Raw genomic sequence first — 26,625 nt, forward strand, 5'->3', positions numbered from 1 at the left:
AAAGAGCATTTGCGTACAGAATTTAAATCCTTTCACTGATATGATCGTATGTTGTTGGTGTTTGATCGATTCAATTGCTTTGGCTGCATCAGATGATTCGAGGTTCAAGCGAAACCAACTATGGTGAAATAGTTTACAAATTTTCACTGTCAATGTTAAAAGGACATATTCACTGGACCATACACCCCAATAAGTTTATGTCATATTAGCACAATCACGGTTGAGAAGAATGCTTCGAATTAACTGAAGAATCTTCTCAGAGGCTGAGAAACCGAATGCTAAATGCCTGATCTCGGGGACGCTTCACTCCCATCCTTCTTCATGATAGAACTTAGTACCTGCCTCGAGATATATGTCTCAAGCTCCCTCGACACTTCTGTCAACTTCAAGTCAAAGTTGCTTCTGTACTTATTCTTTGGAGAGCCGGAGAACCGCCTCCTTGGACTTGAGAATCTCCCCGGCGATGCAGGGAATGCCAGTTTAGAAACCACTGGTGTCGATGAGATCACAGTGGTATTGATGCTCCTCTCTGCTTGCATTAAGGGCCCAGATTTCTTCTCGAGCGGCAAGGGCCTCAAGGGATCGATTTCGGGCTTAGTTCTCAAAAGCCTCTCCCGGGCCCTATCAGCTGCTGCAAGAGCTGTGTCCTTGCTCAGCTTTAAGAGACTCCATGGATTAATGCTTACATGGAAGCCTTGCTTCTTGGTGGAAGAGGTGGACTCTGGATCTCCATCGATCCTTATAGACAACTTCGTCGAGTTCTGGATTTTCAAAGAAAGTTAGATAACTCTGAGGCCCTTCACACTGCATCTTAAAAATGCCAAAGCACATAATTCTCATCAACCTCTTAGCTAACCTGATTTAGTCTATGTCCTCCTCGGCATATAAATCGCGAGACAAAGGATGGTTTTTCAGGTGAATCGAAGTCGGAACTTTCATCAGAATCTGAATCTGAGTCCTCAAATGGATCAAGACCCACTGTCTGGTTATCCTCTTTCATTGCAAGAATATAATCATATGTCCTCATTCCCTGCAGCAGGTGCGATTCTTGTTATAGAAGCTAAGAAGTCCTTCATTGGTTCTTAACAGAAACAAAATTAAGGAATGAGCTGATTACCTTCCGTATGAGAACGATGTGGAACAAGAATAGTTGCCCGAGGGCTGCTGAACTATAACTCGTCAGCAGAAATAGCAAGAACTGCGATGATTTTTATCAGTTGAGATCTGATCAGTACGAAAATATGCACTAGGAAGGACTGCAATTGAATGATTCATGAACTCAAAAGTTCTTCCGGTCATACAGCTATAGTGGCAAGAAGTCCCCGTGGAAACTTGATATGGAGCCGCCTCAGTAGCTCACGTTCCATTCCTTTCTTATCTGCAAAGCACCTGACAAATACGGCAACAGCCGTTCCTCCTTCTATAATTAACTGTAACACAATTTGCGAGGTCGGAAGGTAAGAAAGATATTGGCAGGTCTAGAAGTACGGAATTTTCGCATGACAAGAAACTAACCATTAGAAGGACAAACACCATAAGGAGTATGAAGGTGGTGTAGTTCCTCTTCCCAATGCAATTGTTAAGCCACTGAAACCGAAGAATAGAGGCTATGAGCTTAGATCAGAAAACCTGAACATGTGCAAGCTAAAGCTGGAATGCAAATAACTAAACAAAAAACGAGAATTTGCTTACTCTGCAGTGGTGATCGAACCCTTCCACGCATCTGTTGCAGGTCCTACAGTGCTTGCTGTGTTTCTTCACCTGCAGCGGGAAATGGTTCTGATAAGGTCAGAAACCGCATCCTTTTATCTAGAAAAGCTGCATACAAAGTAAAGCTTTATCAGGCAGCTCTGCTGCCCGAATGCCTGCACTAAGCTAGTTACCCAGTGCCGGCAACCAATAACTACTTATCAATGCCGAACTGAAAGTTGATAGCTTTAGCTTCTTAAGTTGGATAGTCAATGAACCTCGAAGTCACAAAGGATGCAGAAACTAGTATCGTTGTCCTTAAGATCGGGTGAGACAGCATCATCCTTCAAGACGAGTGGAAACGGAAGAAGAGGCTCAACTTGCACACTAGTGCTCCACGGATCAAGGTACTTTCTCCTTATAAATGTCCTGAGGATCTTCCTCTCCAACCTCCTGAAAAATCTCAGAACAATCTGCCCCAGAATAAAACCATAGTTAAGCTTCGGCAACCTATTCGAGCTGCCTCTCTTCTTCTTCTTCCTTCTTGAGCTGGTTTTATCAGTAGGGTCGATGGCGGTACATCTTACGAATAAGAAGATCGACCCGAGTACCTGGGAATTATCGTAAACAGGGTTATCCAATTGATTGTCTCACAGAAGATTGACAAGAAATATACAAGAATTCGCATATCTATACCACGAAAGAGAAGATTGATGTCACGGTGATTTCTGCGACTCGGTTCCCAAGAAATAGCCCAAGGAAGACATAGAAGGCCGCAACTAGGAAGCTGAAGACTGCCGTTCCCACTATCTGCAGATAAGAAATCAGAAAACACAAGATTCGTTTGCTGAGATTGAGAGTCTGAACCATCCACCAAGCAATCAGCTCAGGAATTCCACTATTGGGTTTATCCACACATCTACCCGAGACCGGGCCTTTGTCGAAAATATCCGAGAAAGACTATTAATTCGAGCTCGAGGGTATTGTGCAACTATCCTAAGCTTACTTTCATGCTCATTACGGTTGACTAACATTCTAACGATACAACGCTCAGGCATGAGGCACTCAAAGGCCCAGCCTTTCGAGCTGGGCTTCTCTGCTGTATGGTAAACTAGAACAAGCAAACCGGGACCTCATTGAGCAATCCCGAAAGAGTCGCAAGAAGCAGAAAAGATCACATCGCGAGCTCAAGAATACAGACCTTGGGTACAGATAAGCGAACCCGAAATCTCAAGCTGAAAATCAGCAGAACCCGAAATAAATAAATTGCAACTCTTGAAGTTGGAGCTTGAAATCGGGGACCTGTAAAGGGTGAAGTGGCCGCTGCCACCCGTGCTGTCTCACGTTCATCATCTTGGGCGCAGAACCTCACGCAGAGGATTGTCCGGTGCCTTTTCCGTCCGGTTGCTTGAACTCAGAAGAACTCCATTGATGAGAGCAGAGCAAAGCGGATGACAACTCTGCCCCTTTCTTTTCCTGTCTCTCTGTCTTTCGCTCTCTCTCTCTCTCTCTCTCTCTCTCTCTTCGGATTGAGTCGCGAAGCCCGAAACGGCGTCGTATGTTGCTGTTCCACCTTCCAACTGGCAACGGTCGAAAGGTTTTCAAAATTCGAAAGCGCTAGATTGGATTCATGCTCGCGTTGATCGGACGGATGGGAGTTCGAGATCGCGGTCGCATGGGATGTCCTGTTTTGCGGATCGGAAAAGAAATAGGGAAAAAAAAAAAAAACATGTGGGACCTACCTAAAGTTGGAGGATTTATTGAAGAACGTTGACTTGGGGCCCAACTGGAGAATTGGCCCCAAATCTAATCATTCTATCCGGCCCATAAAACGAGTTCCTTCTTCTACGCAACCACCCGGCATTCATCCTAATTATTATTATTATATTTGGATGAATTTTTGCAATCCATATTTACTTATACCAATTGTAGCATAAGAAATATGAGGTAGTGTCATATGGTAATAATTCTGCCTTTATTCCACAAGTTCGTATTTCTGCTAGTACAGTGTCATTGTCAAATTTCATATGGACCTATAGAGGTAACTGGGTCTATGTCTGACATGGAAGCCATGTTTTTCTTGTTAATTCTCTGACATGGGATGGGACAACATTAGCTCGGGCAACACCCGCCTGAAGATTCCAAGAGCTCTAGCTCTTCATAACATGTGTGCAGTGATCCTCTTGAAAAGCAGTTAGAACAACATAGATAATCAGTTCTGTGCCCGAGCTCCAAAAGCTTAGAGTTACGGAGAAAACCGAAGAAAGAAAAGGGAAATGACTGAAAAAATGAAATGCATATGGTAAATGCACTAAACATAAATGAATATCCCAATTGATGCATTGCATGGTGTAGGAAAATAATACATAAATTAAGGCTCTTTGCCCCGTTTGTCTACCGAAAAAGAAAAAAAGAATGCATACATAAATAATATGATGATAGCTTTAGTATTACCCAGAGTTCCGCCAAACCCTTCAGTTAGACATGAATAATGTACAGTGCTCTTTGCAGCTCACTGAAGAAGCTGGAGGAACTCAAGGTAGAACCAAGCGCGCGCTTCTTTGAGCAAAGCCGGTCGTCGCCTCTTGATTTGCCTTTCGCTCTCTCTGATCAGATATATATTACTATACATTCATGTGCCCATATATATAGGTGTAGAGAAAGCATTTTAACTCATGACAGTTAATAAATTTCCATTGGGCTTATACGGGCTCAGGCTCATATCCACTTAAAAGCTCAAGCTGATAAGCGGTGGTACTCAAGTCTCATAAAAACCCATGGATATTCTTTTTCTTTTCCGATGTGGGATTTATCCCATTTTTAACTCCTCAACACCCGCCCTCACGTGCAACGTGTGGTCTATTTCTGCCTACACGTTGTCACGTGCCCTTAAACACCTGCCCTCAACAATTGACCTCGAGCCGGGCTCTTCTTCCGTGCTCGGGCAAGGGGGGACTAACACGAGGCGCACACTTTGGCTGCACTCGGACATACTGGGCCTGGCGTGGTGTGAGTCCATGCGCATACGCGCGTAGGCATGCGGAAGCATAACCCGCTCTGATACCATAATAAATTTCCATTGGGCTTATACGGGCTCAGGCCCATATCCACTTAAAAGCTCAAGCTGATAAGTGGTGGTACTCAAGTCTCATATAAACCCATGGATATTCTTTTTCTTTTCCGACGTGGGATTTATCCCATTTTTAACTCCTCAACAACAGTTGCTTTTGATCAATGATTTTCTCATTCAGGTCTCGCATATATTCGTTTCTTCGATCGAGAGTAGTTGCAGTTGTGCAGGGCACATGTTCCGGTTTTGATTGAACCTAGCTGGTTCTATGGGGCCAGTTCAATCTTGACTTGATGAAGGTTCATTGAACTTGGACAAATTAGCAGAAGACGACAATATCATTGATCCTAGAAGTCACATGAACACGTACCAGATGCTCAAGCCTTTTTTATTTTTATTTTTTCCTTTGTTTAGGGAATTGTGAGAACATGTGTCTGAATCAGCTGGTTAGTCCGTATAGATTTTGTTTGTAAAAGGAATTAAACAAGACGACACATATGATTGATATATGATTTTTTTTATTTATTTATAGTAAAGGGGTGCGTAAGTCCCTCTATTGAGGATTTAGGATCTCTTAGTACTAATTTGAGGCTTTATATAACTATGCTAAGACCTATTTCTAGATAATTGAAAATTAATTATACCAACTCATTATATATAAATAAAGTTTTTATATGAGAGTATTATCTAGGAAATATATATATATATATATATACTCAATTAAACTGACATTTCAAAAAAGAGATGTCATCGGATATTAGGGTACACAGAAAAAGAAGAAGAGATGTCAAGGTTTTTTATTTTTATTTTTATATTTTTAGAATCCTTAACTAATAATATAAGACTTTTCAAGTTACTAATCAATTGATGTAACTAGTTATAGGTCACCTTTAATATTAGGTCCACACTAATCAATAGAAAGATAATCTCATATCTTCACTATTACTTCGGATAATCAACCAATTATATAACTCTTTCATTATACATCTAATATCCAACGCACGTTAGTGCAAAGAATCCCGAGAGTTTTCACTATTAATAATACTTTGAGATAGCGAATGCATTTGTATAATTTCACACAGTACAAGTGATGTAATATGGAAGACAAAATTTCACTTCCAGTCTTCCATGGCCAATGAGTCAAAAAAAAAACTAATATGATAATATTGAGAAGGGAAAATTTTCTACTCTGGTATCTGGAAACCCAACGAGTCCCGATTAATCTAGTTCTAGCTAGGTCGTGAGAAAGGAAAATTTTCAATATATGAAACTAATGATATAAGGCACAAATATATGCATTGATAGATATATATGAACAGGAAATATATGCAAGGGTAAAAATGTACGTGGTTGTGTCTTCTTCATTGTATTCACCTTATCATACAAGACATATTAATTAACTATTTTTGTACAAAGGTAGCTTCCGGGTAAAACTCTCTTCTACAACATTTACCCACCCGACCTGCATTATACTCCACTCTAGCGGCAGCTTCAAGGCTGGCAAACATGAAGTTATTAAACATTATAGTCAAGGTTATTCGGGAAAATAAATGTGGAACTGATTTTATATATCCCGACTCACTGCAATTGCAAGAACGAGTTGGTATAGAACGTCAAGTTGATCAGAAGATTCAACTTGTACCTCAAGAGTATTCGATGAATTTAATCAACATGATGCCAGCCGGCCAATGGAGGTGTGCACGCACGTTCCCAACTTTAAGAAAAGGGGACTTTGAAATGTATTTTGGGATGAACCCTAGAGGTACGTGTGTGGGCAATTATAGACTCAAGAGTTGGTGGAGAGAGTGGTGCAAGATTGAGGAAGATGCGGGGACCCAGGTAGCACCGGAGCAATGCCGGCCATGGTGGAATTCTCGTTCCTACCATTGCCGCCGCCATTGCTTCCATCTGCACTGCCAGGAGGCGCACCGATGACAGTGGATATGGCGGCAGCCAAGGCGGCAGTGAAGTTTGGGTCAGAGGCGATGGCGGCTTTGACCGTCTCGAAAAGGGAAGCCTGGTGCTGCCCGAGTTGCATGGCCGGTACTGGTAGCACGGGAAGCTTCGGGTGTCCAGGACTGCTGCCATCACCGTACATCGTATGCCCCAACCCTAGCCCAGCAAGCTGGGAATAGCCATGCAAGGGAAAGGGAAACGTGGAAGTTGAGGGTGGTAGATGGGTACGTGGAAATGTTTGCATGAGACTGTTGGGAGTTTGGGTCAAGTCTAGGGTTATAGTGGGGAATGGGGCAGAGGCCGAGAGCGTGGCCATCGTTGAGGCATATGGAATGGACGAAGGGAATAATAGGGCGGAGTTGTTATTAGCTGGGCCTTCCTTGCTAGTGGTTGATCCTGACAAAAGCATGGCTGCCGCAGCCGAGGTGGTGCTGGCCGTCGCCATAGCCGCTGGTGGCAGAGGGTGGCTGTGATTCCCTTCATAGGTTGTTATCAAGATACCCTTATCCTCGGGACATCTTTGCACCTGTAGAAAATATATGTGTCTTTTCTTTTGAGTTAATTATCGGCCATGCATCAAAATTTTACAACATACGAGATAGACCAATTTGAAACTTATACGATAGCTTAAAGAATTTGGTATGGTTTAAATTAAGATATTTCCTTGGAACTTTTATTGGCTGGTTCAATCAGATCAATGGCATGAGGATTACCTGCTTGCGCACCGGACATCCAGCAGCCATGGTACACCGATAGTATGCTCGAGGACAAGGGTTGCCCTTCGCCATCTTTTGACCATATTTCCTCCATTGGCAGCCATCACTTATCTGAATACAGAACCAAATACTGCGAACTGTAAAATATCATTTTACGTACAAATTATGCAATTAGGAAGTCCTCTGGCAAAAGTTTTTGATGTTCTCCTTGCGATAATATATGTTGTGATATTTACCAATGGGGCTTCAGATCTAGCTCGGACCGACACCCTGGCCTTCCGGAAGGCCGGCTCCGGTTGGTCATCTTTGGCTTGTTCCGGCTTCAATATTGGATCATTTCTTGGGGAACCCCAGCTCTGAGACATCTGATCGACATTATCATCCTCATTATTAAGACTGCAGGTTTGACGGAACTTGTTCCTTGGAGTAATCAGATGGTCGCTTTCCTTGGACAGAGCCTCCATGTTAGATGTTGGAGAGAATGAGGCTTCTCCGGTCGTCTTCTCATCGGGGACTTTCGGATCATTTACATCTGGTGGCCCTCGGTCCGTCAACTGCTGAGTTGACTTAATTGGACTTGACCTGCTCTTCATGACTTCCTGCAGGGTAATCAAACATCATGTAATATGAACAAAGATCCTAAATTAATTTCATAGCTGACATGAATCGCATTCATTTAACAGAGCGCTAATAAATTAGAACTCTTTGCTCTTGCTACACGTCCATGATAATTAAACTACTTGACAAATATTAGACTAAAGAATCGTAAGTAAAGGCAGCTAGTTTCGTATATCATGTCGAAATGCACTACCATATAAATGAGGACAATTTGACACGATAGAAAAGCGATGAAATATTTGGATGCCGAGAAGTGGATATCAGTTACATATGATAGGGAAAAAAAATGTAATACAAGACATAGGCAACCTTTGGCTTTGGCGATTTAAGGGAAACGGAGGGGACCCCGAGCGAGACATGTATTTGACCAGACATCGATCGTTAGAATATGTGTTCAGGTCAAGCAAATTGACAAGTCGAATATAAGGAAAGGAAAAAGTTGTACCCGTTCCTAATACTCAAAAAAAGTGTCTTCCATTTCTTCGGGGGTGGTTTTGAGAATCGAACAAAGGGTTACTGAAATCGGAAATGATTCAATAATTAATTAAGATATTATATATGTTAGATAAAGGTGATAGGGGATCAAGGGAAGCACAGTTCCCGATATTAGTTTGTATTTAATAATTTCCACCCCGTCTCAACTTCCGAGAAACTCGGCTAATTAAAACCTAGGTGGACTGATCTCTTTCCAATCTTATACCAATATTGATCTTTTTGAGATGAACTGATTTCCGATCGGATAATCACCTTATCTTGGAGACGAACCTGATGATGGGCTTGCTTTTGCATGGCTATGAGAAGCTGAGACTGGAGGCTACTGTAATTCCTGGAGATATGATCCAGCATGCTTCTTAGCTTCCGGTTCTCCTCGTGTAACCTCTCCAGCTCGACCTCGAGCACTCTCAACTGATGAAAGGAATTATTGATTATGTAACATGCTCTATTGCTCATCAATATCGCATATGGAGCACTAGGTTTTTCGTTTTTAGCTAGGTTAATTATGCATGAATGAATATGTATATGTGCAACTTACCTCGGCGTCGGGTTTATCCTCACCGCCCGTTGTCCTAGTCATTCCCGAATGCAGAGAAAGTAAGTTTGATCCATCCTGCAATCATCAAGCTCGTATCAATTATCAAAACAATATCGTGTTCCCGATCGTGCGCGGTGACTTCAAGAATGGTAAATATGGTATATGTGGGGAGAACAGATATTTATAACATGACCAAAGCCGTGCACATGACTTACACGGGGGTCGGACTTGGATGTCGGTCTTGATCCATTACTCATCTTCATCTCTCGGATATCATCATCGAACTTGTCCCGAGAGTTTACGGAAAAGAAGTCCACTTCTCTGATCGGAGGCCGGTTGATCGTGTTGTGGCTCGGATTCCCAGCATGGCAGTCAGCCATGGGTGTGGAGACAGGGGCTTCACGGAGGAAGTTGCCGGAGTGCAAGAACGTCAATTCGTGGCATCTCCTGTTATGATCCATGACTGAAGGGCGGGGGTGAGAGAGATGGAGAGGGAGGGAGACTTTTAGAGAGAGGGGTTGGGGATGAAGATAAGTTGAAAAGGGAAGAGTGGTTGAGTAGCCTTTTCAACCTAGCCAAGTCGCTCTGTGGAAGAGAAGGGGGGTCCAAAAATAATGTAACCAGGCGGGCCCCACACAAAGAAAGGGCGTGGAGTGGGCCCAGCCGTTTTTCTAACGTGACGTCAAGGTTGATGCAGGGCATATGTAGCATTATATCCCCATGAGGAAAGCCGCTGGTCGATCGGGTGTTCAATCTTGAGTTAAGGAAAGCTCGTAACTTATATTACGCACGTCTTCACTTGATAATCAGAAGGTTCCGAATTCGATACTCGGTGAGATTATCGGTATCCCTTCATTACTTATTAAGATTTTTATTTCATTATATTAAACTCACGAATTTTTCTTTAAAAAAAAACTTATAAATGTGAGCTAGATTTGGAAGTTGCTATTAGCGCCGTTAAAAGATAACGGCGGGGTGGCGAATCGTACGGCGAGATCCGGGAGGGGGAGTCCACGTGGAGGTTGGGAGGGGAGCGTCTTCAGAGGTCAACGGAGTTGACGGCACGGCTCTCTCTGACGGTGGTTTACTTATATAGACAGTAGCTGTTGGAATCAGGAATGGAACCGCGGAATAGAATAGAGAAGGAAAAGGAATTACCTAATCCCACTGACTTTCCTTTCCTCCTTACCCCCGCACGTCAACTCATGGGTCTGTCCACGTCAACGGCTTACCCGGCCTCTGTCCTAAGCCGATCTTTGAAATTTTGAATCGGCTTGGCTCGGCTATTATCCCCAATCATCTTTTATCTCCCTTTCCTTCCTCCCATTGCGCCTTTGAGCTTGGCAAAAATAAATAAAATTTATTTTTTTTCGGTTAAAATAGAAGGCTCATGGTCTAGTATAAGAAAATTGAAATGAAATCTAAATGAAGGGATACAGGTAGTCCCACTGATGAGAATCGAATTTGGAACCTCTAAGTTACGAGTGTTAGCCACTGCACTACACCCCTTTCATTTATACATTGATTTCATGACCCTTATTTATGACTTACAAGGTGTCGTGAAATTCATGGACCCATTGACAAGATTTCAAATGCTCTCATTTTTATTTGAAAAAGTATACATATGCCAGTATGAGTAAGTTGGTCAGAAATTCCAATAATAATCATGTAATTTTGATCATTGCTCCTCAACCGGACAACAAATTGAAGAGCTCCTTTTTTCTTCGTATTTATAACTAGAATTATTTTTTTGGAATTATTAGTTTATGTTGTTTCTTCACGTCATGCTGAGATAATTTTTTGTCATAAAAAGGCCCATGACCTAATATAAAATAAACAATAAAGTGAAGTAAAGAAATACGTAAATTCTATTAGTGAGGATTCAACTAAAAAATTCTTGATTCTAAGTCGACATCTTGTACTACTACACTGGACATCCTTTCTCTAATTTTCTTGTAATGCTAGGAGGCCAACTCGGAATCTTTTGGCTCCGGGTGAGCGCATGACATTGTGCAACACTCGATTAATTTCTATAGGTATTAAGAAATGATATAGGTAGAAAAACATATAGATGAAAATATTTTTAGAGAGGATGATCCAGAAATAAATGCGAAGACCAAATGCCTAATAGTATATCAGCTAGCATATCATTTTCTGATGGGAATCCTCACTTCATAAAAAATTAAAATTGCTTCAGCACGTTCGGAAGATCTTACTTACAGATATACAATATACTCATAATAATTGAAAGGAATGACTTGTGGCATACTGCAGTGATCTTCTCATTTCCAATAACTTAATAAAATAATTGATTAAATATTGATAATCCTAAAATTCCGATCTGCTTGTCAAATGAATTTAATGAGATGAGAATGATCGTTAATAAATTTTGTATTAGCAATAAATCATTGTCACGTCAATATTTGCCCATAATTATGCGTGCAGTTTTAAATCAATCAGAATTTGTAGCTACAAATATGTATATGTACAAAAGATACACATTTGTAGCTTTATTAATTATTAAACTATATAACACGGGCTTTAGAAAAAAAAAAATTTAACAAGACAACACAATTTGCTTTAATTTCACTAGGTAGATCAATGAAAATTTTGAATTTTTTTACATTATAATACAACGTCAATTTACCATAAAAATGTGACGGAAAACTAAAGCGGTACCTACGTGTGCATGAGTTGGTCAATTGCCATGTTTATCTAGAGAATTACACCAAATAGCACAAGTTTTACCTTTCTTACATGCTCTCACCTAATTTTTAAAGAATTTTTTTTCGGTAGATAACTTTTGAAGAATTTATATCACCTAGCACAATCTCATTTTCCACGCGAGTAAAAGTGTCAAAAAAATAGTGCCACGCCAACTTTTTATCACAGTTTTTAATGGAAAATTGTTGTGTTATACGGAAGAAATCCAAAAAATTTTCGTGTTACATTATGACATTCAAACACTTTATTCATACACACGAAGGGATTAATTAAATTGCCGACTTATTTGAGGTGTATAACTAGAATTTTTATTATTATAAAGGAGATTTATAGATTTAGTACAATAAAATAGAAATAAATAAAAAAGAGGTTTACGGATAGTACAACGAAATAGAAATTCTAATTACTAATAAAGAGACTCGGGTAGTCTCACGACAAGTAACGAGCCTGAAATCTCTTTCTTACCAAGCGAAAGTGTGCGTCATTGCGTTACATCCTCTTTAATTTTATATAGATATTTAACATCTCAGCCTTAGAACTTTATTATATATCTCCAACATGCATTAGTGGACCGTTTATTTTCCAAGAAAAAGTTTACTGACAAATCAAGAATTAAGCTTGAACGGGATATATTGCAATCACACAGAAGGCTCAGTTTCCTTCAATAGGTAAAAAAGGAAAGTGATGAATAATGGAATTAATTGAAAAGAAAAATGTGGTACGGGTGTGATCATGCATGTCACAGTAACCACCATTTTTTTCCATATTTAATAAATAAATAAAAACAGATCTCAGTTTAATTGGTCAAAGATGTGGAAAATTTTTGTCAATAAGGAGAAGACATTATTAATAGATATTGAACTGGAGATGGCCGGATTGATCCATTTGATCAGACCAGAAGCTCCCAGCTGGAAGGTCACTCTCTGACTCAATTAAAATAGAAGCAGTGAGAATGATCTTGATCTGTCTGTATATGATCCATTCAATAGAAATATAAATAGGGGAGAGAAAGGGTAGATGGTATTTGTCTTGTGTGTTCCTTTAAGTCAATGAATGATCTCTCGATTTTTTAACTTACACACACATATATATATATACGACATCAACGTGAAAGACATTTTTAAACCTAAACCTTCTAGATGAAAATATTGTCATGTTCCCGACTATATAGAAATCATATATAAAATGTACAATCAGACAAAGCGTTTGGAATATAAAAAATAAACATTTATCAATACTGACAGCAATACAATTTTCTAAGCGTTGCTTCTAATATCATTTCTATCCCATAATGGTCTATATGATATATTCCAATGAATGGAAGGCATTATATCCATGCAGGCGAAATCCACCCGTCTAACGTACGATTCAACAATTTAGCTTCATGGTTTTTTTTTCTTTTTCTTTTTCTCACCATTGATCTCTTTGTCCATGGAATTTGGAAAACTGGGGCACCTCTGCAATTATTAATCAATGGATCTAATTCGTTGGAGCCAAATGCATGCAGGGAGTCGCTTTTGCTGAGAGCTACTCGATCGGCTCGGGCGGGCAGGGCATGATTTTTCTTCGCTGGCCGGGGAGGTTGCCGTGGACACCCGATCGCAAATATTGTCGTAAGCGGAAAGGGGATTGACCTTCCGACAAACTACCAAAGATACCTGTCCCTTTTACGTTAAATATTATTTCAAAAATTTTAAAAGTAATTAAATAAATAAGGCAAGAAACCAACGATACATATTAATTATCTGCTGCATGCAAACCCTAGTTAGTGGCTCTAATTAACGTGGAATTTACTTATTTATTTATTTATTTATTATTGTTATTGTTATTATCTCCCATACCAAAACCAAGTACATATTAATCCAGACACGAGACTATATTTGCTTTATTTAGTATTTTCAATATATGGCTTGGGTGTGTATTTATTCTCATACGTTTGTAGGGTTTCGACTTTCGAGAAAAAATCAATCTTTAGTGTGTGTGTGTGTGCGTGTATATACATATTGTAGTTTCATTTTGTTCATAGCATAATTTGTATATCATTATTTCTTTTTTAAATCAAAACAATATTTTAACAAAAATAATAATCTTGATGTAATACAAAAGATGCGTATGCGTCTCCTAACCTAAGTGTACATGTCCATTCCGGCAAGACTAAAGTCACTAAACCCTTTTATTCGGTGCAATACGGAGCTTTTTACTACTAATTTTACGAGGGAAATTGATTACACGGGAAGCCTCTACAGTCCCGTTTTAATTATAATACCAAAAAATAAACATTAGTTTTTTTTTTCAGTGATAATAACAAAATTACATATACACATAAAAAGTTAAGAGTTTAGTAGTAGTTGCTAGATAGGGTTCGCTTCCACGCAATTAATAATTGTATAGTTGTTTTAGCTCACATGCAATGCAACTGCAACCACACTAGACGTATAGGGAGAGACCAGCCAGTAAAAGAAAGCGGCGCTGCCACGAGACGGCATTGCACGCCCCCACCCTAACGTTGTGTGTGCTTGGGTGGGTCCACGTAACTCGTAACACAAATAGAATTTATTACAATGATCCTTATATCGATTATCGTTGATCTTAATTTGCATTATTGATTCCTTCGGTTAGAACATGTTGCACAAATTTCGTTTATACTTGTAACTTGATTTAGCAGATTGTCTGATTCGTAGTACAATCTCGTTGATGATCAATCTAACGAGAATTTTATCAGAAAGTTTCTCATTTGAGGCAGGACCTGTGTAGACTAACCTTTGATGCGCTTGCAAATATGCGGTAGGACGAGGACCACGGAGACAAGAGCTATATGCGACCCGATTGACAAGCAAGCGTACTTCTACAACACTAGATATGCGTACCAAGCCTATCAAGGAATTCAAATGGGTTTAAATGATCCCTTTGATATCCGCATGCATTAGTATACATGAATCCTCATATTGAGGTAAGTGTGATAATAATCAGATCTTGAGCTGGATCTATTTCACGTGAGCTTGTGATAAACGAAATGGAATCTAATTAATTTATTAGTTTTTAAACGAGTATGAAGTTTAATTAGTGCAGTGACAGCAATCTCGATCTCATATTCGAGCTAGAGATCCTGATCTCAATACCGATTATCAAAATTCCTGTGGCTTTTTATTTACCTTCACTTCTAGTAGGCTCACGGGTTCCTTCTAACCAGAAAGAAGAAAAAAAGAAAAACATTTATCTTTTGAAGAGAAAGGAAACAAGGCCTGGCCAGAGAAAAGGCAACGGTGGTACTACCTAGATATTAAGATTATGCCACAAGATACATAAATAAATATTATTTTGGTTAACAGTAAATTATTTTTGTTAATAATAGATTTTTTCTATTTTTGTTTACATACTAAAAATTAAAATGACAAATCATTATTGTCTTGTGGTATTACCACATAGTATCACCGTTACATACATGACTTTTTCCCGGCTAGAAGTCATTAATTCGAAGCACATGCTTCCCATGCAAACTCAAGTTGACCGGCCTACTTGCTCTTAAAACTCAAATCATAAAGATCAATCTTAGGGCTTCCCAATCTCATGACCATGATCGTATATGTAATCGCAGCCCTATTTTAGCTTTTGCTTTTGGGGATCCAAAGATTAGGTCAACTGACGATTTCTTGACGCATATAATATGTATGCTCTTCTACATTATATATAAACCCAAATCATAAATGTGTAAAAAAATAATGCGGTTGATTCGAGCAATTTGAGACTTATTTCTCTTAAGTAAAGTTTCGAATTCAATATTGTGAATAAAAAAAATTCATGTTGATAGAGCTTTACTCCTTAGTAGGAGATCTAGCCCATACCATATTAGTTAAAGATTATTAGATTTTCAAATATCAGAGTATACAGTGGGAAAAAATAAAGGAAAATTTGCCTACCAAACTTCTACGGGTAAGGGGCATGACGATATATTTATTTTCTCTATAATTTATTTGGCTTTTCTCCGCCGTATCTCTAGAAATCACTTTCGACCTCTAGACCTTTGAGAAGCTACCGAAGATTCTTCACGAACCCGTCAAGGAGTTTCTTGTCTTCATCAATTCTGCAAGTAGCTGTGCGTAGGCAACTTAATTTGTAATTATCTTGACGAACTCGCCCCTACCAAGCGAAAGACATTTCCTTTTCGATCGGACAACTTGTCCATATAGATATAATGAACTTAATTTTAATTAGAGGGAGTTCTCAATTCATCCTTGGCGTTCTGTATATATTAAAAACTAAGAAGTTCTTAATTTGATTTTTAGTCGTGAAATATATCCACTATTTTTTTCTTTTTCGTTCCCGTTTTCCTCTACAAGGACGACGGTCCTTCCCTCTATCCAAGAGTTATAGCTCTCCTAGTGCTACTCGTTATGGGAAGCACGAAGTCTATACAACCATGGACGATCGGACTTTTTATTTATTTTTATTTTTTTGGGCCGTTTCCATATTATTGTTATGTTAAGACAAAAGTAATTAATTCATATAAATATTTATTTAATTATGTACGTTTTTGTGGTGATAACTGACGAAGAAATGCTTTTTTTACTTTTTCTATGTACCTCTTTGAGGAAGCATATATATATATATTGTCCTCTAGGGCTAATGGAAATAAATGAGCTCGTTCTCACTGATCTATCGCATATGGATACATACATATATGTATGTCATTATATATAATCTACCGATCAGTGATCATCATATGAATATCCATCGCCACAAGTGCAGAAAAGAGAGATTATCTATGCCGACAATTGATCGCTAATTAGGAGGCTAAGTTTATAATAATAGCCATTGTTATCGTCGTCTCGAGATAATAACAATGACCTCACTGATAAGAAAGTCGATGTATGAACTTGGAAAAAATTTCCAAGTAATAAATTGCACTTGATTTGTCGACCGAACCAATTGTTTATATAATTATGTTGCACTGTTCAATTTAAATAGGATTAGATATATCATCATGTATTCGTAACGATGTAAAAGTTCGAGCCGATAGGTTGTAATACCAAATCACTTATAAATTCGTGGATTTCTGTGGAACAATATGTCTCAACACCCGTCCTCACATAATAACATCTGGACTTCCGAGCTCGGGACTTAATCACAAGGTTGACTTCTTCTTGCACCTCGGGCAAGAGGAGGGACGATAATTGATAATAAGGCCACACTTGTGTAGTACTAAGATGAGGCGCAATTTAGCTGTCTCAAAGTGTAAGACCACATGAACGCAAAAGCATAATCAGCTCTAATACCGTGTAAAATTTCACTGGGCCTATAAGCTATTGGGTCTATCTCTAATCCAAAAATTCGAGCCGATAGGTTGTGATATCCAATCACTTATAAACTCGTGAATTTCTTTTTAATTTTTCCGTGTGGGATAATATATCTCAATAATCCACATATATTAATTTCTCAGCGTGTGACCAGTCGTACATGGTGTGTTAAAGGGGCGATTTTTATTCTCCAAGGTCGTGGACCTCATCAAAATAATGTGTACGATTCTCTAATGGTGTATTTGGTTTTAGAGTTGAGTTGAGTTTTGATTTTAATTGGGTTGTAATGATTGTATTGTTGAATTATGAGAAAAAGTGTGGAAAAGTAATGAATAATTGAGAGAATTTAGTATTAAAAATTGAATTGAGTATAATGAAAGTATATGTGAATTTATGTATGGGCTCTACCTTTTTTATTTTGAAGAGTATATTTTTGTTGCATAGTAGATATAATTAAAGTTAGAATTAAAATTTTAAAATTCGATTGGGAAATCAAACTAATGGTAATCTTCTGGACATAAAGTGTTGAATCATTTAATTATGGGGGTATTATATATATATATCTGTGTGTGTGCGCGCGCAGATATGTCCTTGACTCCTTGTTTTTTGTTACTATCACCCTGCTAGGTACTTGAGATCAGAGAGAGACAGTTATGGATGAGGTTGATTCTCAATTCCACCTTCTCTTTTTTCAAGCCCTATCCCACGTTTGTTCATTTCGGCATGCGTCTTTGGCTTGACGAGCGATAAGCTTAGTAATTTGTTAATTGTGTCAAATTACGTTAATTTATATAGTAGCACGGTGGTGACACGTAATATTGTAATCAATATTCCTCTTGTTCTTTTACGTCAAACCATGCATCTCAATATATACTTTTGCGCAACCAACATATTAATGTGCAAGTAGTGTTTAGCAAGAGTTGTAAGTAATTAAGTAAACATGTACTCCATATATTAGACCTCACGTTCTATCCTCTTCATCTAATACCTTGAGGTCCTGAATTTTTTTTTTCCAATTACAGCAAAGGTTCAAGACCTAACACAATAAAAGAGAAATCATAAACAATTAATAAAGGGACATGGATAATCCTACTAGATATCATACCTACAACTTCTAGATCAACAGGCAATGACTTATACTACTACGCTACACCATTTTTAAGGTCATGAGATTGAGATATACCAATATTGGAATAAGAATAAAAATAACCAAAATTATCTGGTTAAGTAGGATAGGTAACCAATTAATTAGTTATGTTATTGTCAGTTACGAGCTTTGATTTATATGCAATTTGACTCGTCTGTATAGAAGGGACTCGTCCAACTTAGTTATCCTTTCCTAGACAGGTGTTAGCTGATCATCCCCAATGGTCCACTTGTGGAGGCCACTTCAAGGGCCACTGATCTTCTCTTTTTCTAATTAAATTGTAACAGAGGATTTTATCGACATGACAAACTAATCATTTTCAAGGTGGATAATATGTCATGATCTCATAAAAAAAGTGTTTCCGAGGTGAAAGCGTATAGCTAGCGTCTCGGATGTGAAAATTTTGCTCCAAGAGGTTTGGAATTACTTAACCATAGCTAGCTAGCTAGCTGATTAATCAGAGTTTGGTGGAGGAAAAGGAAAGTGTGTTTGTTTTACTTGAATAGAATTGCACTTGGAAGTGGTCAAGTTGATCGTTTTATACGTTAGAAAAGGCATTGAATATTAGGAAAATTCTTCAACTAGTGACGGGAAAAAGGACACCTCACAAGACATTTTAACTGGCACGTACGTTACTCCATTTGGAATTGACTACCTCCCTCCTCTCTCTCAATTAATATGATTCTATTATGTATCTCCCCAGACAAAAGAAATAAATTATCAATTATAATATATAAAAATCGATACAGTGCACTTATGAAAAACCATCATAATACTTTTTTCTTAAATTTTCAGCTCGTGATTGATTGTTTTCTAGACTGTCATATTAATTTAATTTTTCAAGTGAGATTCTTGTGTTCACCCATTTTTATCCCATCTTCCTTTAGTTAAATGAACTTCAGTACACATTAAAATGCGTTCTTGAAAAATGAAAAATTATTATTTGAGAATTTGAAAAGGCATCTTGATATATAAAAAGTTGTTCGTATACTTTAATTGTCCTTATACTAAAATTCATATAAATAGAGCTATTTCTCACAAATTAAGCATATGAAATTAAGTTTGTCGACTACCTCTCTTTCTCCTAAAATTTCTCCACTCTTCCTGACCCCAATACACCTGCCCCTGCCTCTCCAAGTATATATGAATATATACTTTTGTGTATATATATACACACACAATATATAATGTTTATACATTTTTTATATCTTATTGATATTCTTTTAACTTTTGAGAAATATAAATTAGCCGATCTCATATTCTAGCCACAACTCCCAAGCTACGCATGGGTTAACACCTAGTACACATTAAGAAAGGCAGTTTGGTGCACTTGTATATATCATCCTCTCAATCAGTGATCAAGAAATTGTTAATTCGATTTGCACCCGTAGAGCTTTCTATACCCCTATATTTCCCCCATCCTATCTATCTTATCTTATGTTTTTGTGTCTCATTTGTAAAGGATATTCGGGAAGAAAAAGAAAAAAGAAAAAGAAAGGGAAAGAGAAAGCCGCTTTGTTGCTGATTGCTTTGTGCATTGTTTCCACGGGAAGGCCCGCTCCTCCGAAACAAATAGTTAGGCCCACTTTGAGATGACCTTTTTTGTGGGTCCCCCAATTTTGCTGGTCATAAATGTGGACACAACGGCAACGACCTTGCAACTCTTTCTCAGTAACGTGTTGTTTGGTTTTTCTGTTCATTCACAAATATAATTAGATAAAATGAACAACCGGTGCTAGTATTGATCCTAGCAGACCCATCAATCCCTTAGTATAGTTCATACAATTAAAGTATCAACTATTGACTATTGACTACTCCATATTCAAGTTTCACCAGAACTTAATGGCCTTGATAAAGATATCGGTGCTGACGATGCGGTCAGCATGTAAGAGTCCTGGTGTTGCATCGCCCAAGAGGTCTGCATGTCACCTGGAAGTTTATCGATATGCTTCTCGCCACAAGGAGCTAGTTGTGGAGACCATTTCGATGGTCCACGATGAATCAATCAGTTGCCAACCACACATACATGGACAAACAGCTCCTTCGAATATTTCATGACAAGTTTTGGGTTCTATATATATACATATTAACAGGTCCATTGATATTACCCGGAAACCTCATACGAACCGAACAAACTTGCTTGATATGCTCTATTGGTTGTCGATGTAGCATGTCAAGCTCCTACATCATCTATATAACATGTTGGATTTTTTAGATGTGTACTCCGGTATTCGAAAGTCCAACAGACCCCGATTAATTCAGTTCGAGCTAGGTCAGCCAATTAAGAGGATAAAATTCTCCCTGCATTGATTAACATGTTGTATGTTACACAGCAGAGAGTGCTCATACAAGGAAGTTTCATTCTATGAAGCATACCTCTTCGTTGAATTGAAAATTTCATGGGCCGGCCCGACAATTTGAACTTATTGGGCATTCCCAGCCCAAAGTGTTGGACCGGGTCCAAATTTCGTTTTTCATCCTGATTTACTTCTTGCTATTATATGTGTATCAGTGCACATGTATAAACAAAGCATGGGATCAAGTCCTCGACGTGACGTTCCCATGATTCAGCCCACTATGTAATAATAACCAGAAGGGTTCTAATTACTTGCTACATGGAAGATTTCATTTCCCTTGTTGCAGATTTTCTTCAGGGATTGTTGAGGAATTAAATTAAAGGAATAAAAGATTCTTGTAGACAGTGATCCAAAGGGAGGAGGATGGAGGATAAGCTCCAAGAGGAATTGGATTAAGAGAAAATGATTATCAACTGCATGATCATCCTCCCTTGTTGGCCCCAAACATTTTGTCCCAAGCCAAGTGACCGTCCTTGTCTCTTTTTTCTGGTCGAAAATCACATCCTCACCTAATAAGCTGAGACTAATCTTTATTTAAACGTTGATCACGAATTCCTAGGAGCGGATAAAATCTGTACTCTTTGAACGTGCATTTCATCAACTGCATCATATCCCATAATAAATTATTTTATATATATAATCTAGAGATTAAAGGACTTCCCTTTCCAGTATTAACTTATTAAACAATCTGTATCTAAGTGGTGTGAATAAGGTTCCAAGAGAAATTGGATCAATAGTAAATGACAATGATATGTTATGCATACTTCCTCTGTTGTCATTCTTAATTAACTTGTTCCTAGCATATGTTTTTGTAACTGAAGTTACCAGTTTTCTTAAATTTTTGTTACCCTTTATTTCTTTTTATTTCCTCCCCTCCCTTAATTTTCCTCAGTGCCCTACAAAAGATCGTATGACCATATGTCGGGCCCCAGCCAATCACAATTTAAAGGAATTCAAAAATATTAGTTTAGTCGTAAGAATTATTGGTTATTCTTCTCGTAATTAAAAAAAACACTAATAAATAAAATTATTAGTACCATGATATACGTTCTCAACTGTAAACTAAGAGATTTCAATGCCAACTTTCAACTTTCGCCAGCGGGGCTTTTTCTGTCCCCTTCTAATAGTATCTCTCCAAGCTCAACTTTTCTTTGCCATAGTTATAATAGTTGATTGCCAATTAGCCTTACGGACGAAACCGGGCCTATCTGCTTGAACGCTCCATCATTCTCGACCACGTTGTACGATTACCTTCAATGTGATTGGAAGCCGCTCAAACCAGTCCAAGAATGGCTGCTTCCCAACAATTCATGAATGTTCAAATCTATGTAGCAAGCTATTATCTTAAGAATTGACCGAAGCAGATATTCGGTGCGGGACATATATGTTTGTAGGAATAATTACTATACTAGAGAAGACCCGTGCGTGGTGAGGCAGAAAGATTTATTTGGTCAATAGTCTAATTAGTACACCACTTAATTTAACAATATGCTGTTCACATTTTCTGATAAATGTATAAATTCTTAATTTAGCAAATTTTGTTCTTCATTCAAATAGATTAATATAGTACGTAAAGTAGTCAATTTTCTTTTCATTTGTTAACTAGACTACTAGGCGTGCCATGCACAGGCTTTTTACATATTTATTATATTCATATATGTACTAATATATTTTGAAGAGACGATTATTACAATTGAAGCTTTCGCTTTTTGATAAGTTTGTATTCCAATATCTATAACAAAAAATAAAAACTTATATCCGTAAGTTAAGGTCATAAAATTAACATATGAAAAACACAATTATGATAAAATTACTTTTAATTCTCTTACCGAGTAATGCATCCAATGAATAAAAAGCATTTCAAATTATAATCAAATATGCTTATTCTGCTTTATTTTAATTTTTTGAATTAACCATCATAATAAATAAATGAATAGATACATGAAATAAACTCTTCTAAAATGAACCTCTCCCAATTAATATTACAATACAATAATATTTATAGATATGTAATTTCTACAAATATAGATATGCCTACCGAATATTATAAAAATTACAATTCATATTGAAATAACATCTTATATGTAAATATTAAAAAATAATTTTTAAATTTTTAAATAATGACAAAGACAAAATAAAACAAATTATAATACATATAAATTTCTTCATAATTACATTATAGATGAAAAAATTACATATGCATATACATAATAAATGTTATATATGAAAATTATTATATAATCAGTACAATATAATTAAGAGCAGAAAATACAAATGCAACATCTTTTGAAAATATTTTAGAGTGTATACTTCTATTATAAAAATTTATGTTTATTTAGTGTATAAAATTTTCAAATTTTTTAATATGAATCATTTTATAAGATAATAAAATTAAAATTATTAACTTATATAAATTAATAAGCATTTAATTACTTTTTTTTATAGGTACGCATTTAATTACTTATTTACAGGAAATGAATTATTATCTAGAAATGATTCATATTAAAATTGAATTATTTTATAGAAAAGAGAATTAATCATTTATATCGATGAACTTAATGCATAATTAATCAAATTCTCCTTTACATTTTGTATTATAGATAGATTATCGACTAGTATTCACCATCTTGTCAAATTTTGACTGAATTTATAATAGATTTGGCTCATCTCTAACCCAACAATTCGAGTTGATAGTTGGTGAAATATAAAACTCTTGTTTGGTCAATGAGAGATTTTTGTTTTGTTTTAAACTCTCAACACCAGCTCTCTCATGTCAACGTGTGATATTTGACAACTTGCATGGCACTTGAACACCTGCCCTAATAATTGACCCTAGGTCAAGCTTCGACTTCCTTGCTCATGTTTTTTTACTGATCATGAGATGGGCTTCTCCTTCTACACTCGGGTGAGGAGACAATTGGGACGAGCTGCACTTCCACTTTTGAACTTGAGATCTCCTGACCACGAGATAAGAATATGCAATTTGCTCTTACACCATATTAAATTTCAACTAAACTTATAAATGATTGAATTCCTGACCAATTCGAAAGTTCAAGCAGACACTCCACATCATATGTACGATATGTCCATAGATGCTCTACTTCATTTGTATGATATGTACGACGGGAGACTTTTCGCGATGCTAAAGGCATTGCTCAACTCCAAAAAAAGAGGCCGAAATGAAGTCGCGTGTTATCCTGTAGAGAGCATAAATATAGAAGTTTCATTCTTTCAAGTAAGCACAACCTCATTGAATTGAAAATTTCTGGCCTGGGCCAAGAATTTAAACTTAAGGATTTCAGGCCAATTGGACCAAGTCCAAATTTCGATTTTCATCCCAATTTTCTTCTTGTATGTATATCAGCATATCAGGGGAGCTCTTACATGAAGAGGCATTGGTGTTTTGAGATCAGGCATTCTCATCGAGAAGGTAAGTTTTGCTCAGATTGGATTGCCCGACTCTTGGCTCGCAGTTTTACTGTCAACTCTATATGACGAATATTAAGAAGCTTCTTACATATATGGTTGATCTGATTGGGATTTCCATGTTCCATTTTTGTTTTCTTTTTCTTCTTACATAATTGTTTTTGTTTTGTATTTTCAGATTCTGACCTTTCTATCTTCCGATAAATAAAAGGAAAAAACATGGGATTGGGTCCTCGACGTTCCCATTAACATGGAAAAGATTAAAAAATATGACAGCATAATTATTGAGGCCGGCCATATATATATATATATATATATATATATATATATATTTATTTATTTATTTATTTATTTATTTATATTTACACTTTTTATATATGTAATTAACTCAGTCAAAGTCGACATTATACATGACATACTTCGGTGGGAAAAATAAATTATCATTTCCTCTGGCACTTTCCCTTCATCAACAGAATCAAAATCCTTTTTCTTTTTAGCTCACCAACAAGCGATAACATGCAATAACGACCTCTGGCCAAGAAAGGGAATGAGTGCAATGACAGACGTCCTTCAATAGGAATTAAAAAAAAAATCGGATTTGATTTTTTTGCCAGTATGAATACGGTATTTGTGCATCTTTATCTTTTCACCTTCATTTACCAGGCTCACGAACATTCTTTCTTACCTAATTTAAAAATAGAAAAAGTGAAATAATAGAATGTGGAAAGTCTTGTTGACAGGGGATCAAATTAGGCTCTCTTGATTCGAATCTTTCCACGCACTAAATAATATCTTCCTCATTGCAGCGTGTCGACATTTGCACTTTTGGCCGTGTATTGCCCTCAGCTTGATCTCTATTCGACTTATTTGGTAAGGAGGACGTTTAATTGTCGGATGCATGGAATTGGTTCATATTTACTAAATTACAAATTTTGTAATAAAAAAATTAAATTACGAATTTGATCGACCTATTTAGATAAATCTAGGCAAAAATAGATATATGCATATACTAGATGAAGGCTAGCTTGTCGGCACATACATATACATACACAAATGCATATATATAGATAGATAATCATTGAAATGCTATCGATCACATTATTATATCGACAGTGCCAATGCATGCCATAAACTTCTGAGTTGACCAGTCTAATGCTTTGACCTCTGACTTTGCATCGCGCCCTCCAGCAACGTTCATGAATATAAGAACCCTAAACTATTCCTCATTGCACACCAAACCATAGCCATGGCTTCTTTTTCTTCTTCTTCTCCTGCTCCTCTTTCTTCCCTTCTCACTCATCAGCTCTCATTGCTGCTTCTCCTGCTTTCTTTAGTAGGATCATGGAGACTCTCCGACGCGCGCATGCACTCGATCTCTTCCCTGATCACCCGAGACCTCTTCGACTCCATATTCCTCCACAAGGACGACACTGCATGCCCAGCCAAAAACTTCTACACCTACGAATCATTCATCCGGGCAGCGCACTGCTTCCCGAGTTTTGGGAACACCGGCAGGGTAGCCACCCGTAAACGGGAGATCGCTGCTTTCCTTGCTCAGATATCGCATGAGACCACTGGAGGGTGGGCTACTGCTCCGGATGGGCCTTATGCCTGGGGCCTGTGCTTCAAGGAGGAGATCAGGCCGCAAAGCAACTATTGCGACTCGACCAACACGGAGTGGCCATGTTACCCGGGCAAGTCTTACAAGGGAAGAGGGCCCATTCAGCTATCCTGGTATGTAATTATACTGCTGTATGTGCAGAGTCTAGAATGTATGCACATGTCGTTGCTAAATTTGGTGCTTCGGATTCTTTCGATCCGTTTGCAGGAATTTCAACTACGGCCCCGCGGGGAAGGCACTGGGCTTTGATGGGCTGAGAAACCCGGATATAGTCTCGAATAACTCCTTGATCGCGTTCAAGACGGCCCTCTGGTTCTGGATGACCGAACAGAAGCCCAAGCCCTCGTGCCACGATGTCATGGTGGGGCGCTACGTGCCCACAGAAGCAGACCTCACAGCCAACAGGACTGCTGGGTTTGGCCTCGTGACTAACATAATCAACGGGGGTCTTGAATGCGGGATCCCTGGTGACAGCAGGGTCAATGATCGGATCGGCTATTTCCGAAGATACTCCAAGCTGTTCAATGTCGATACCGGACGAAACTTAGATTGTGAAGATCAGAAACACTTCTAACTACGTTAAACTATGTTCCGACCAATAACCGGAGCGAAGAAGAGCTTTTACTTGCTACATGTGTGGAAGAAATTTCTTTTTTTTTTATTCTCTTTTGAGTTTTTCCTTTTTCCTTGTTGCAGATCTGAGGTATTAATTAATAAAAGATTCTAGTAGTCAGTGGTCCAAAGTTGGGTGGATGAGCTACAGCCTACAATAGGAATTGCATCAAGAGAAAATGACAATGATTATCGACTTCATGATCATCATCCCCTTATTGGTCCCAACATTTTGTCCCAAGCCAAGTGACCTGATCCTTATCATATTTTCTTGTTTACATATCTCTCTCTCTCTCTCTCTCTTTTTTTTTTTGGTCAAAAATCACATCCTTACCCAGTAAGTTAAGACTAATCTTTATTCA

General features: G+C 37.9%; 3 protein-coding genes across 4 annotated transcripts; 1 reads left to right on the forward strand and 2 right to left on the reverse strand.

Annotated features, from left to right (window-relative positions):
• Nucleotides 1-96: 96 nt before the first annotated feature.
• LOC116203318 (protein S-acyltransferase 18) lies at nt 97-3,272 on the reverse strand. The gene is made up of 9 exons (XM_031535008.1): nt 2,992-3,272; nt 2,386-2,499; nt 1,968-2,300; nt 1,693-1,761; nt 1,516-1,587; nt 1,302-1,430; nt 1,118-1,198; nt 857-1,030; nt 97-761 (listed from the first exon to the last, which is right to left on the reverse strand). The coding sequence occupies exons 1-9, from the start codon at nt 3,040-3,042 to the stop codon at nt 279-281; spliced, it is 1,506 nt and encodes a 501-aa protein (XP_031390868.1). The 5' UTR covers nt 3,043-3,272; the 3' UTR covers nt 97-278.
• A 2,766-nt stretch (nt 3,273-6,038) lies between these two features.
• Nucleotides 6,039-9,647, reverse strand: LOC116202344 (probable WRKY transcription factor 47). Of its 2 annotated transcripts, none has more exons than XM_031533868.1 (6): nt 9,298-9,647; nt 9,083-9,157; nt 8,815-8,955; nt 7,668-8,030; nt 7,429-7,542; nt 6,039-7,241 (listed from the first exon to the last, which is right to left on the reverse strand). In XM_031533868.1, the coding sequence occupies exons 1-6, from the start codon at nt 9,541-9,543 to the stop codon at nt 6,546-6,548; spliced, it is 1,635 nt and encodes a 544-aa protein (XP_031389728.1). In that variant the 5' UTR covers nt 9,544-9,647; the 3' UTR covers nt 6,039-6,545. The 2 variants fall into 2 exon arrangements, with proteins under 2 accessions (XP_031389728.1, XP_031389727.1); XM_031533867.1 differs by having other exon boundaries at nt 8,797-8,955.
• A 15,489-nt stretch (nt 9,648-25,136) lies between these two features.
• On the forward strand, nt 25,137-26,404 carry LOC116202933 (chitinase 10). The gene is made up of 2 exons (XM_031534572.1): nt 25,137-25,764; nt 25,859-26,404. Exons 1-2 carry the CDS (start codon nt 25,277-25,279, stop codon nt 26,223-26,225), a joined length of 855 nt encoding a protein of 284 aa, XP_031390432.1. The 5' UTR covers nt 25,137-25,276; the 3' UTR covers nt 26,226-26,404.
• Nucleotides 26,405-26,625: the final 221 nt, after the last annotated feature.

This window comes from Punica granatum, chromosome 4, assembly GCF_007655135.1.
Source record: "Punica granatum isolate Tunisia-2019 chromosome 4, ASM765513v2, whole genome shotgun sequence".
Lineage (NCBI taxonomy): Eukaryota > Viridiplantae > Streptophyta > Magnoliopsida > Myrtales > Lythraceae > Punica > Punica granatum.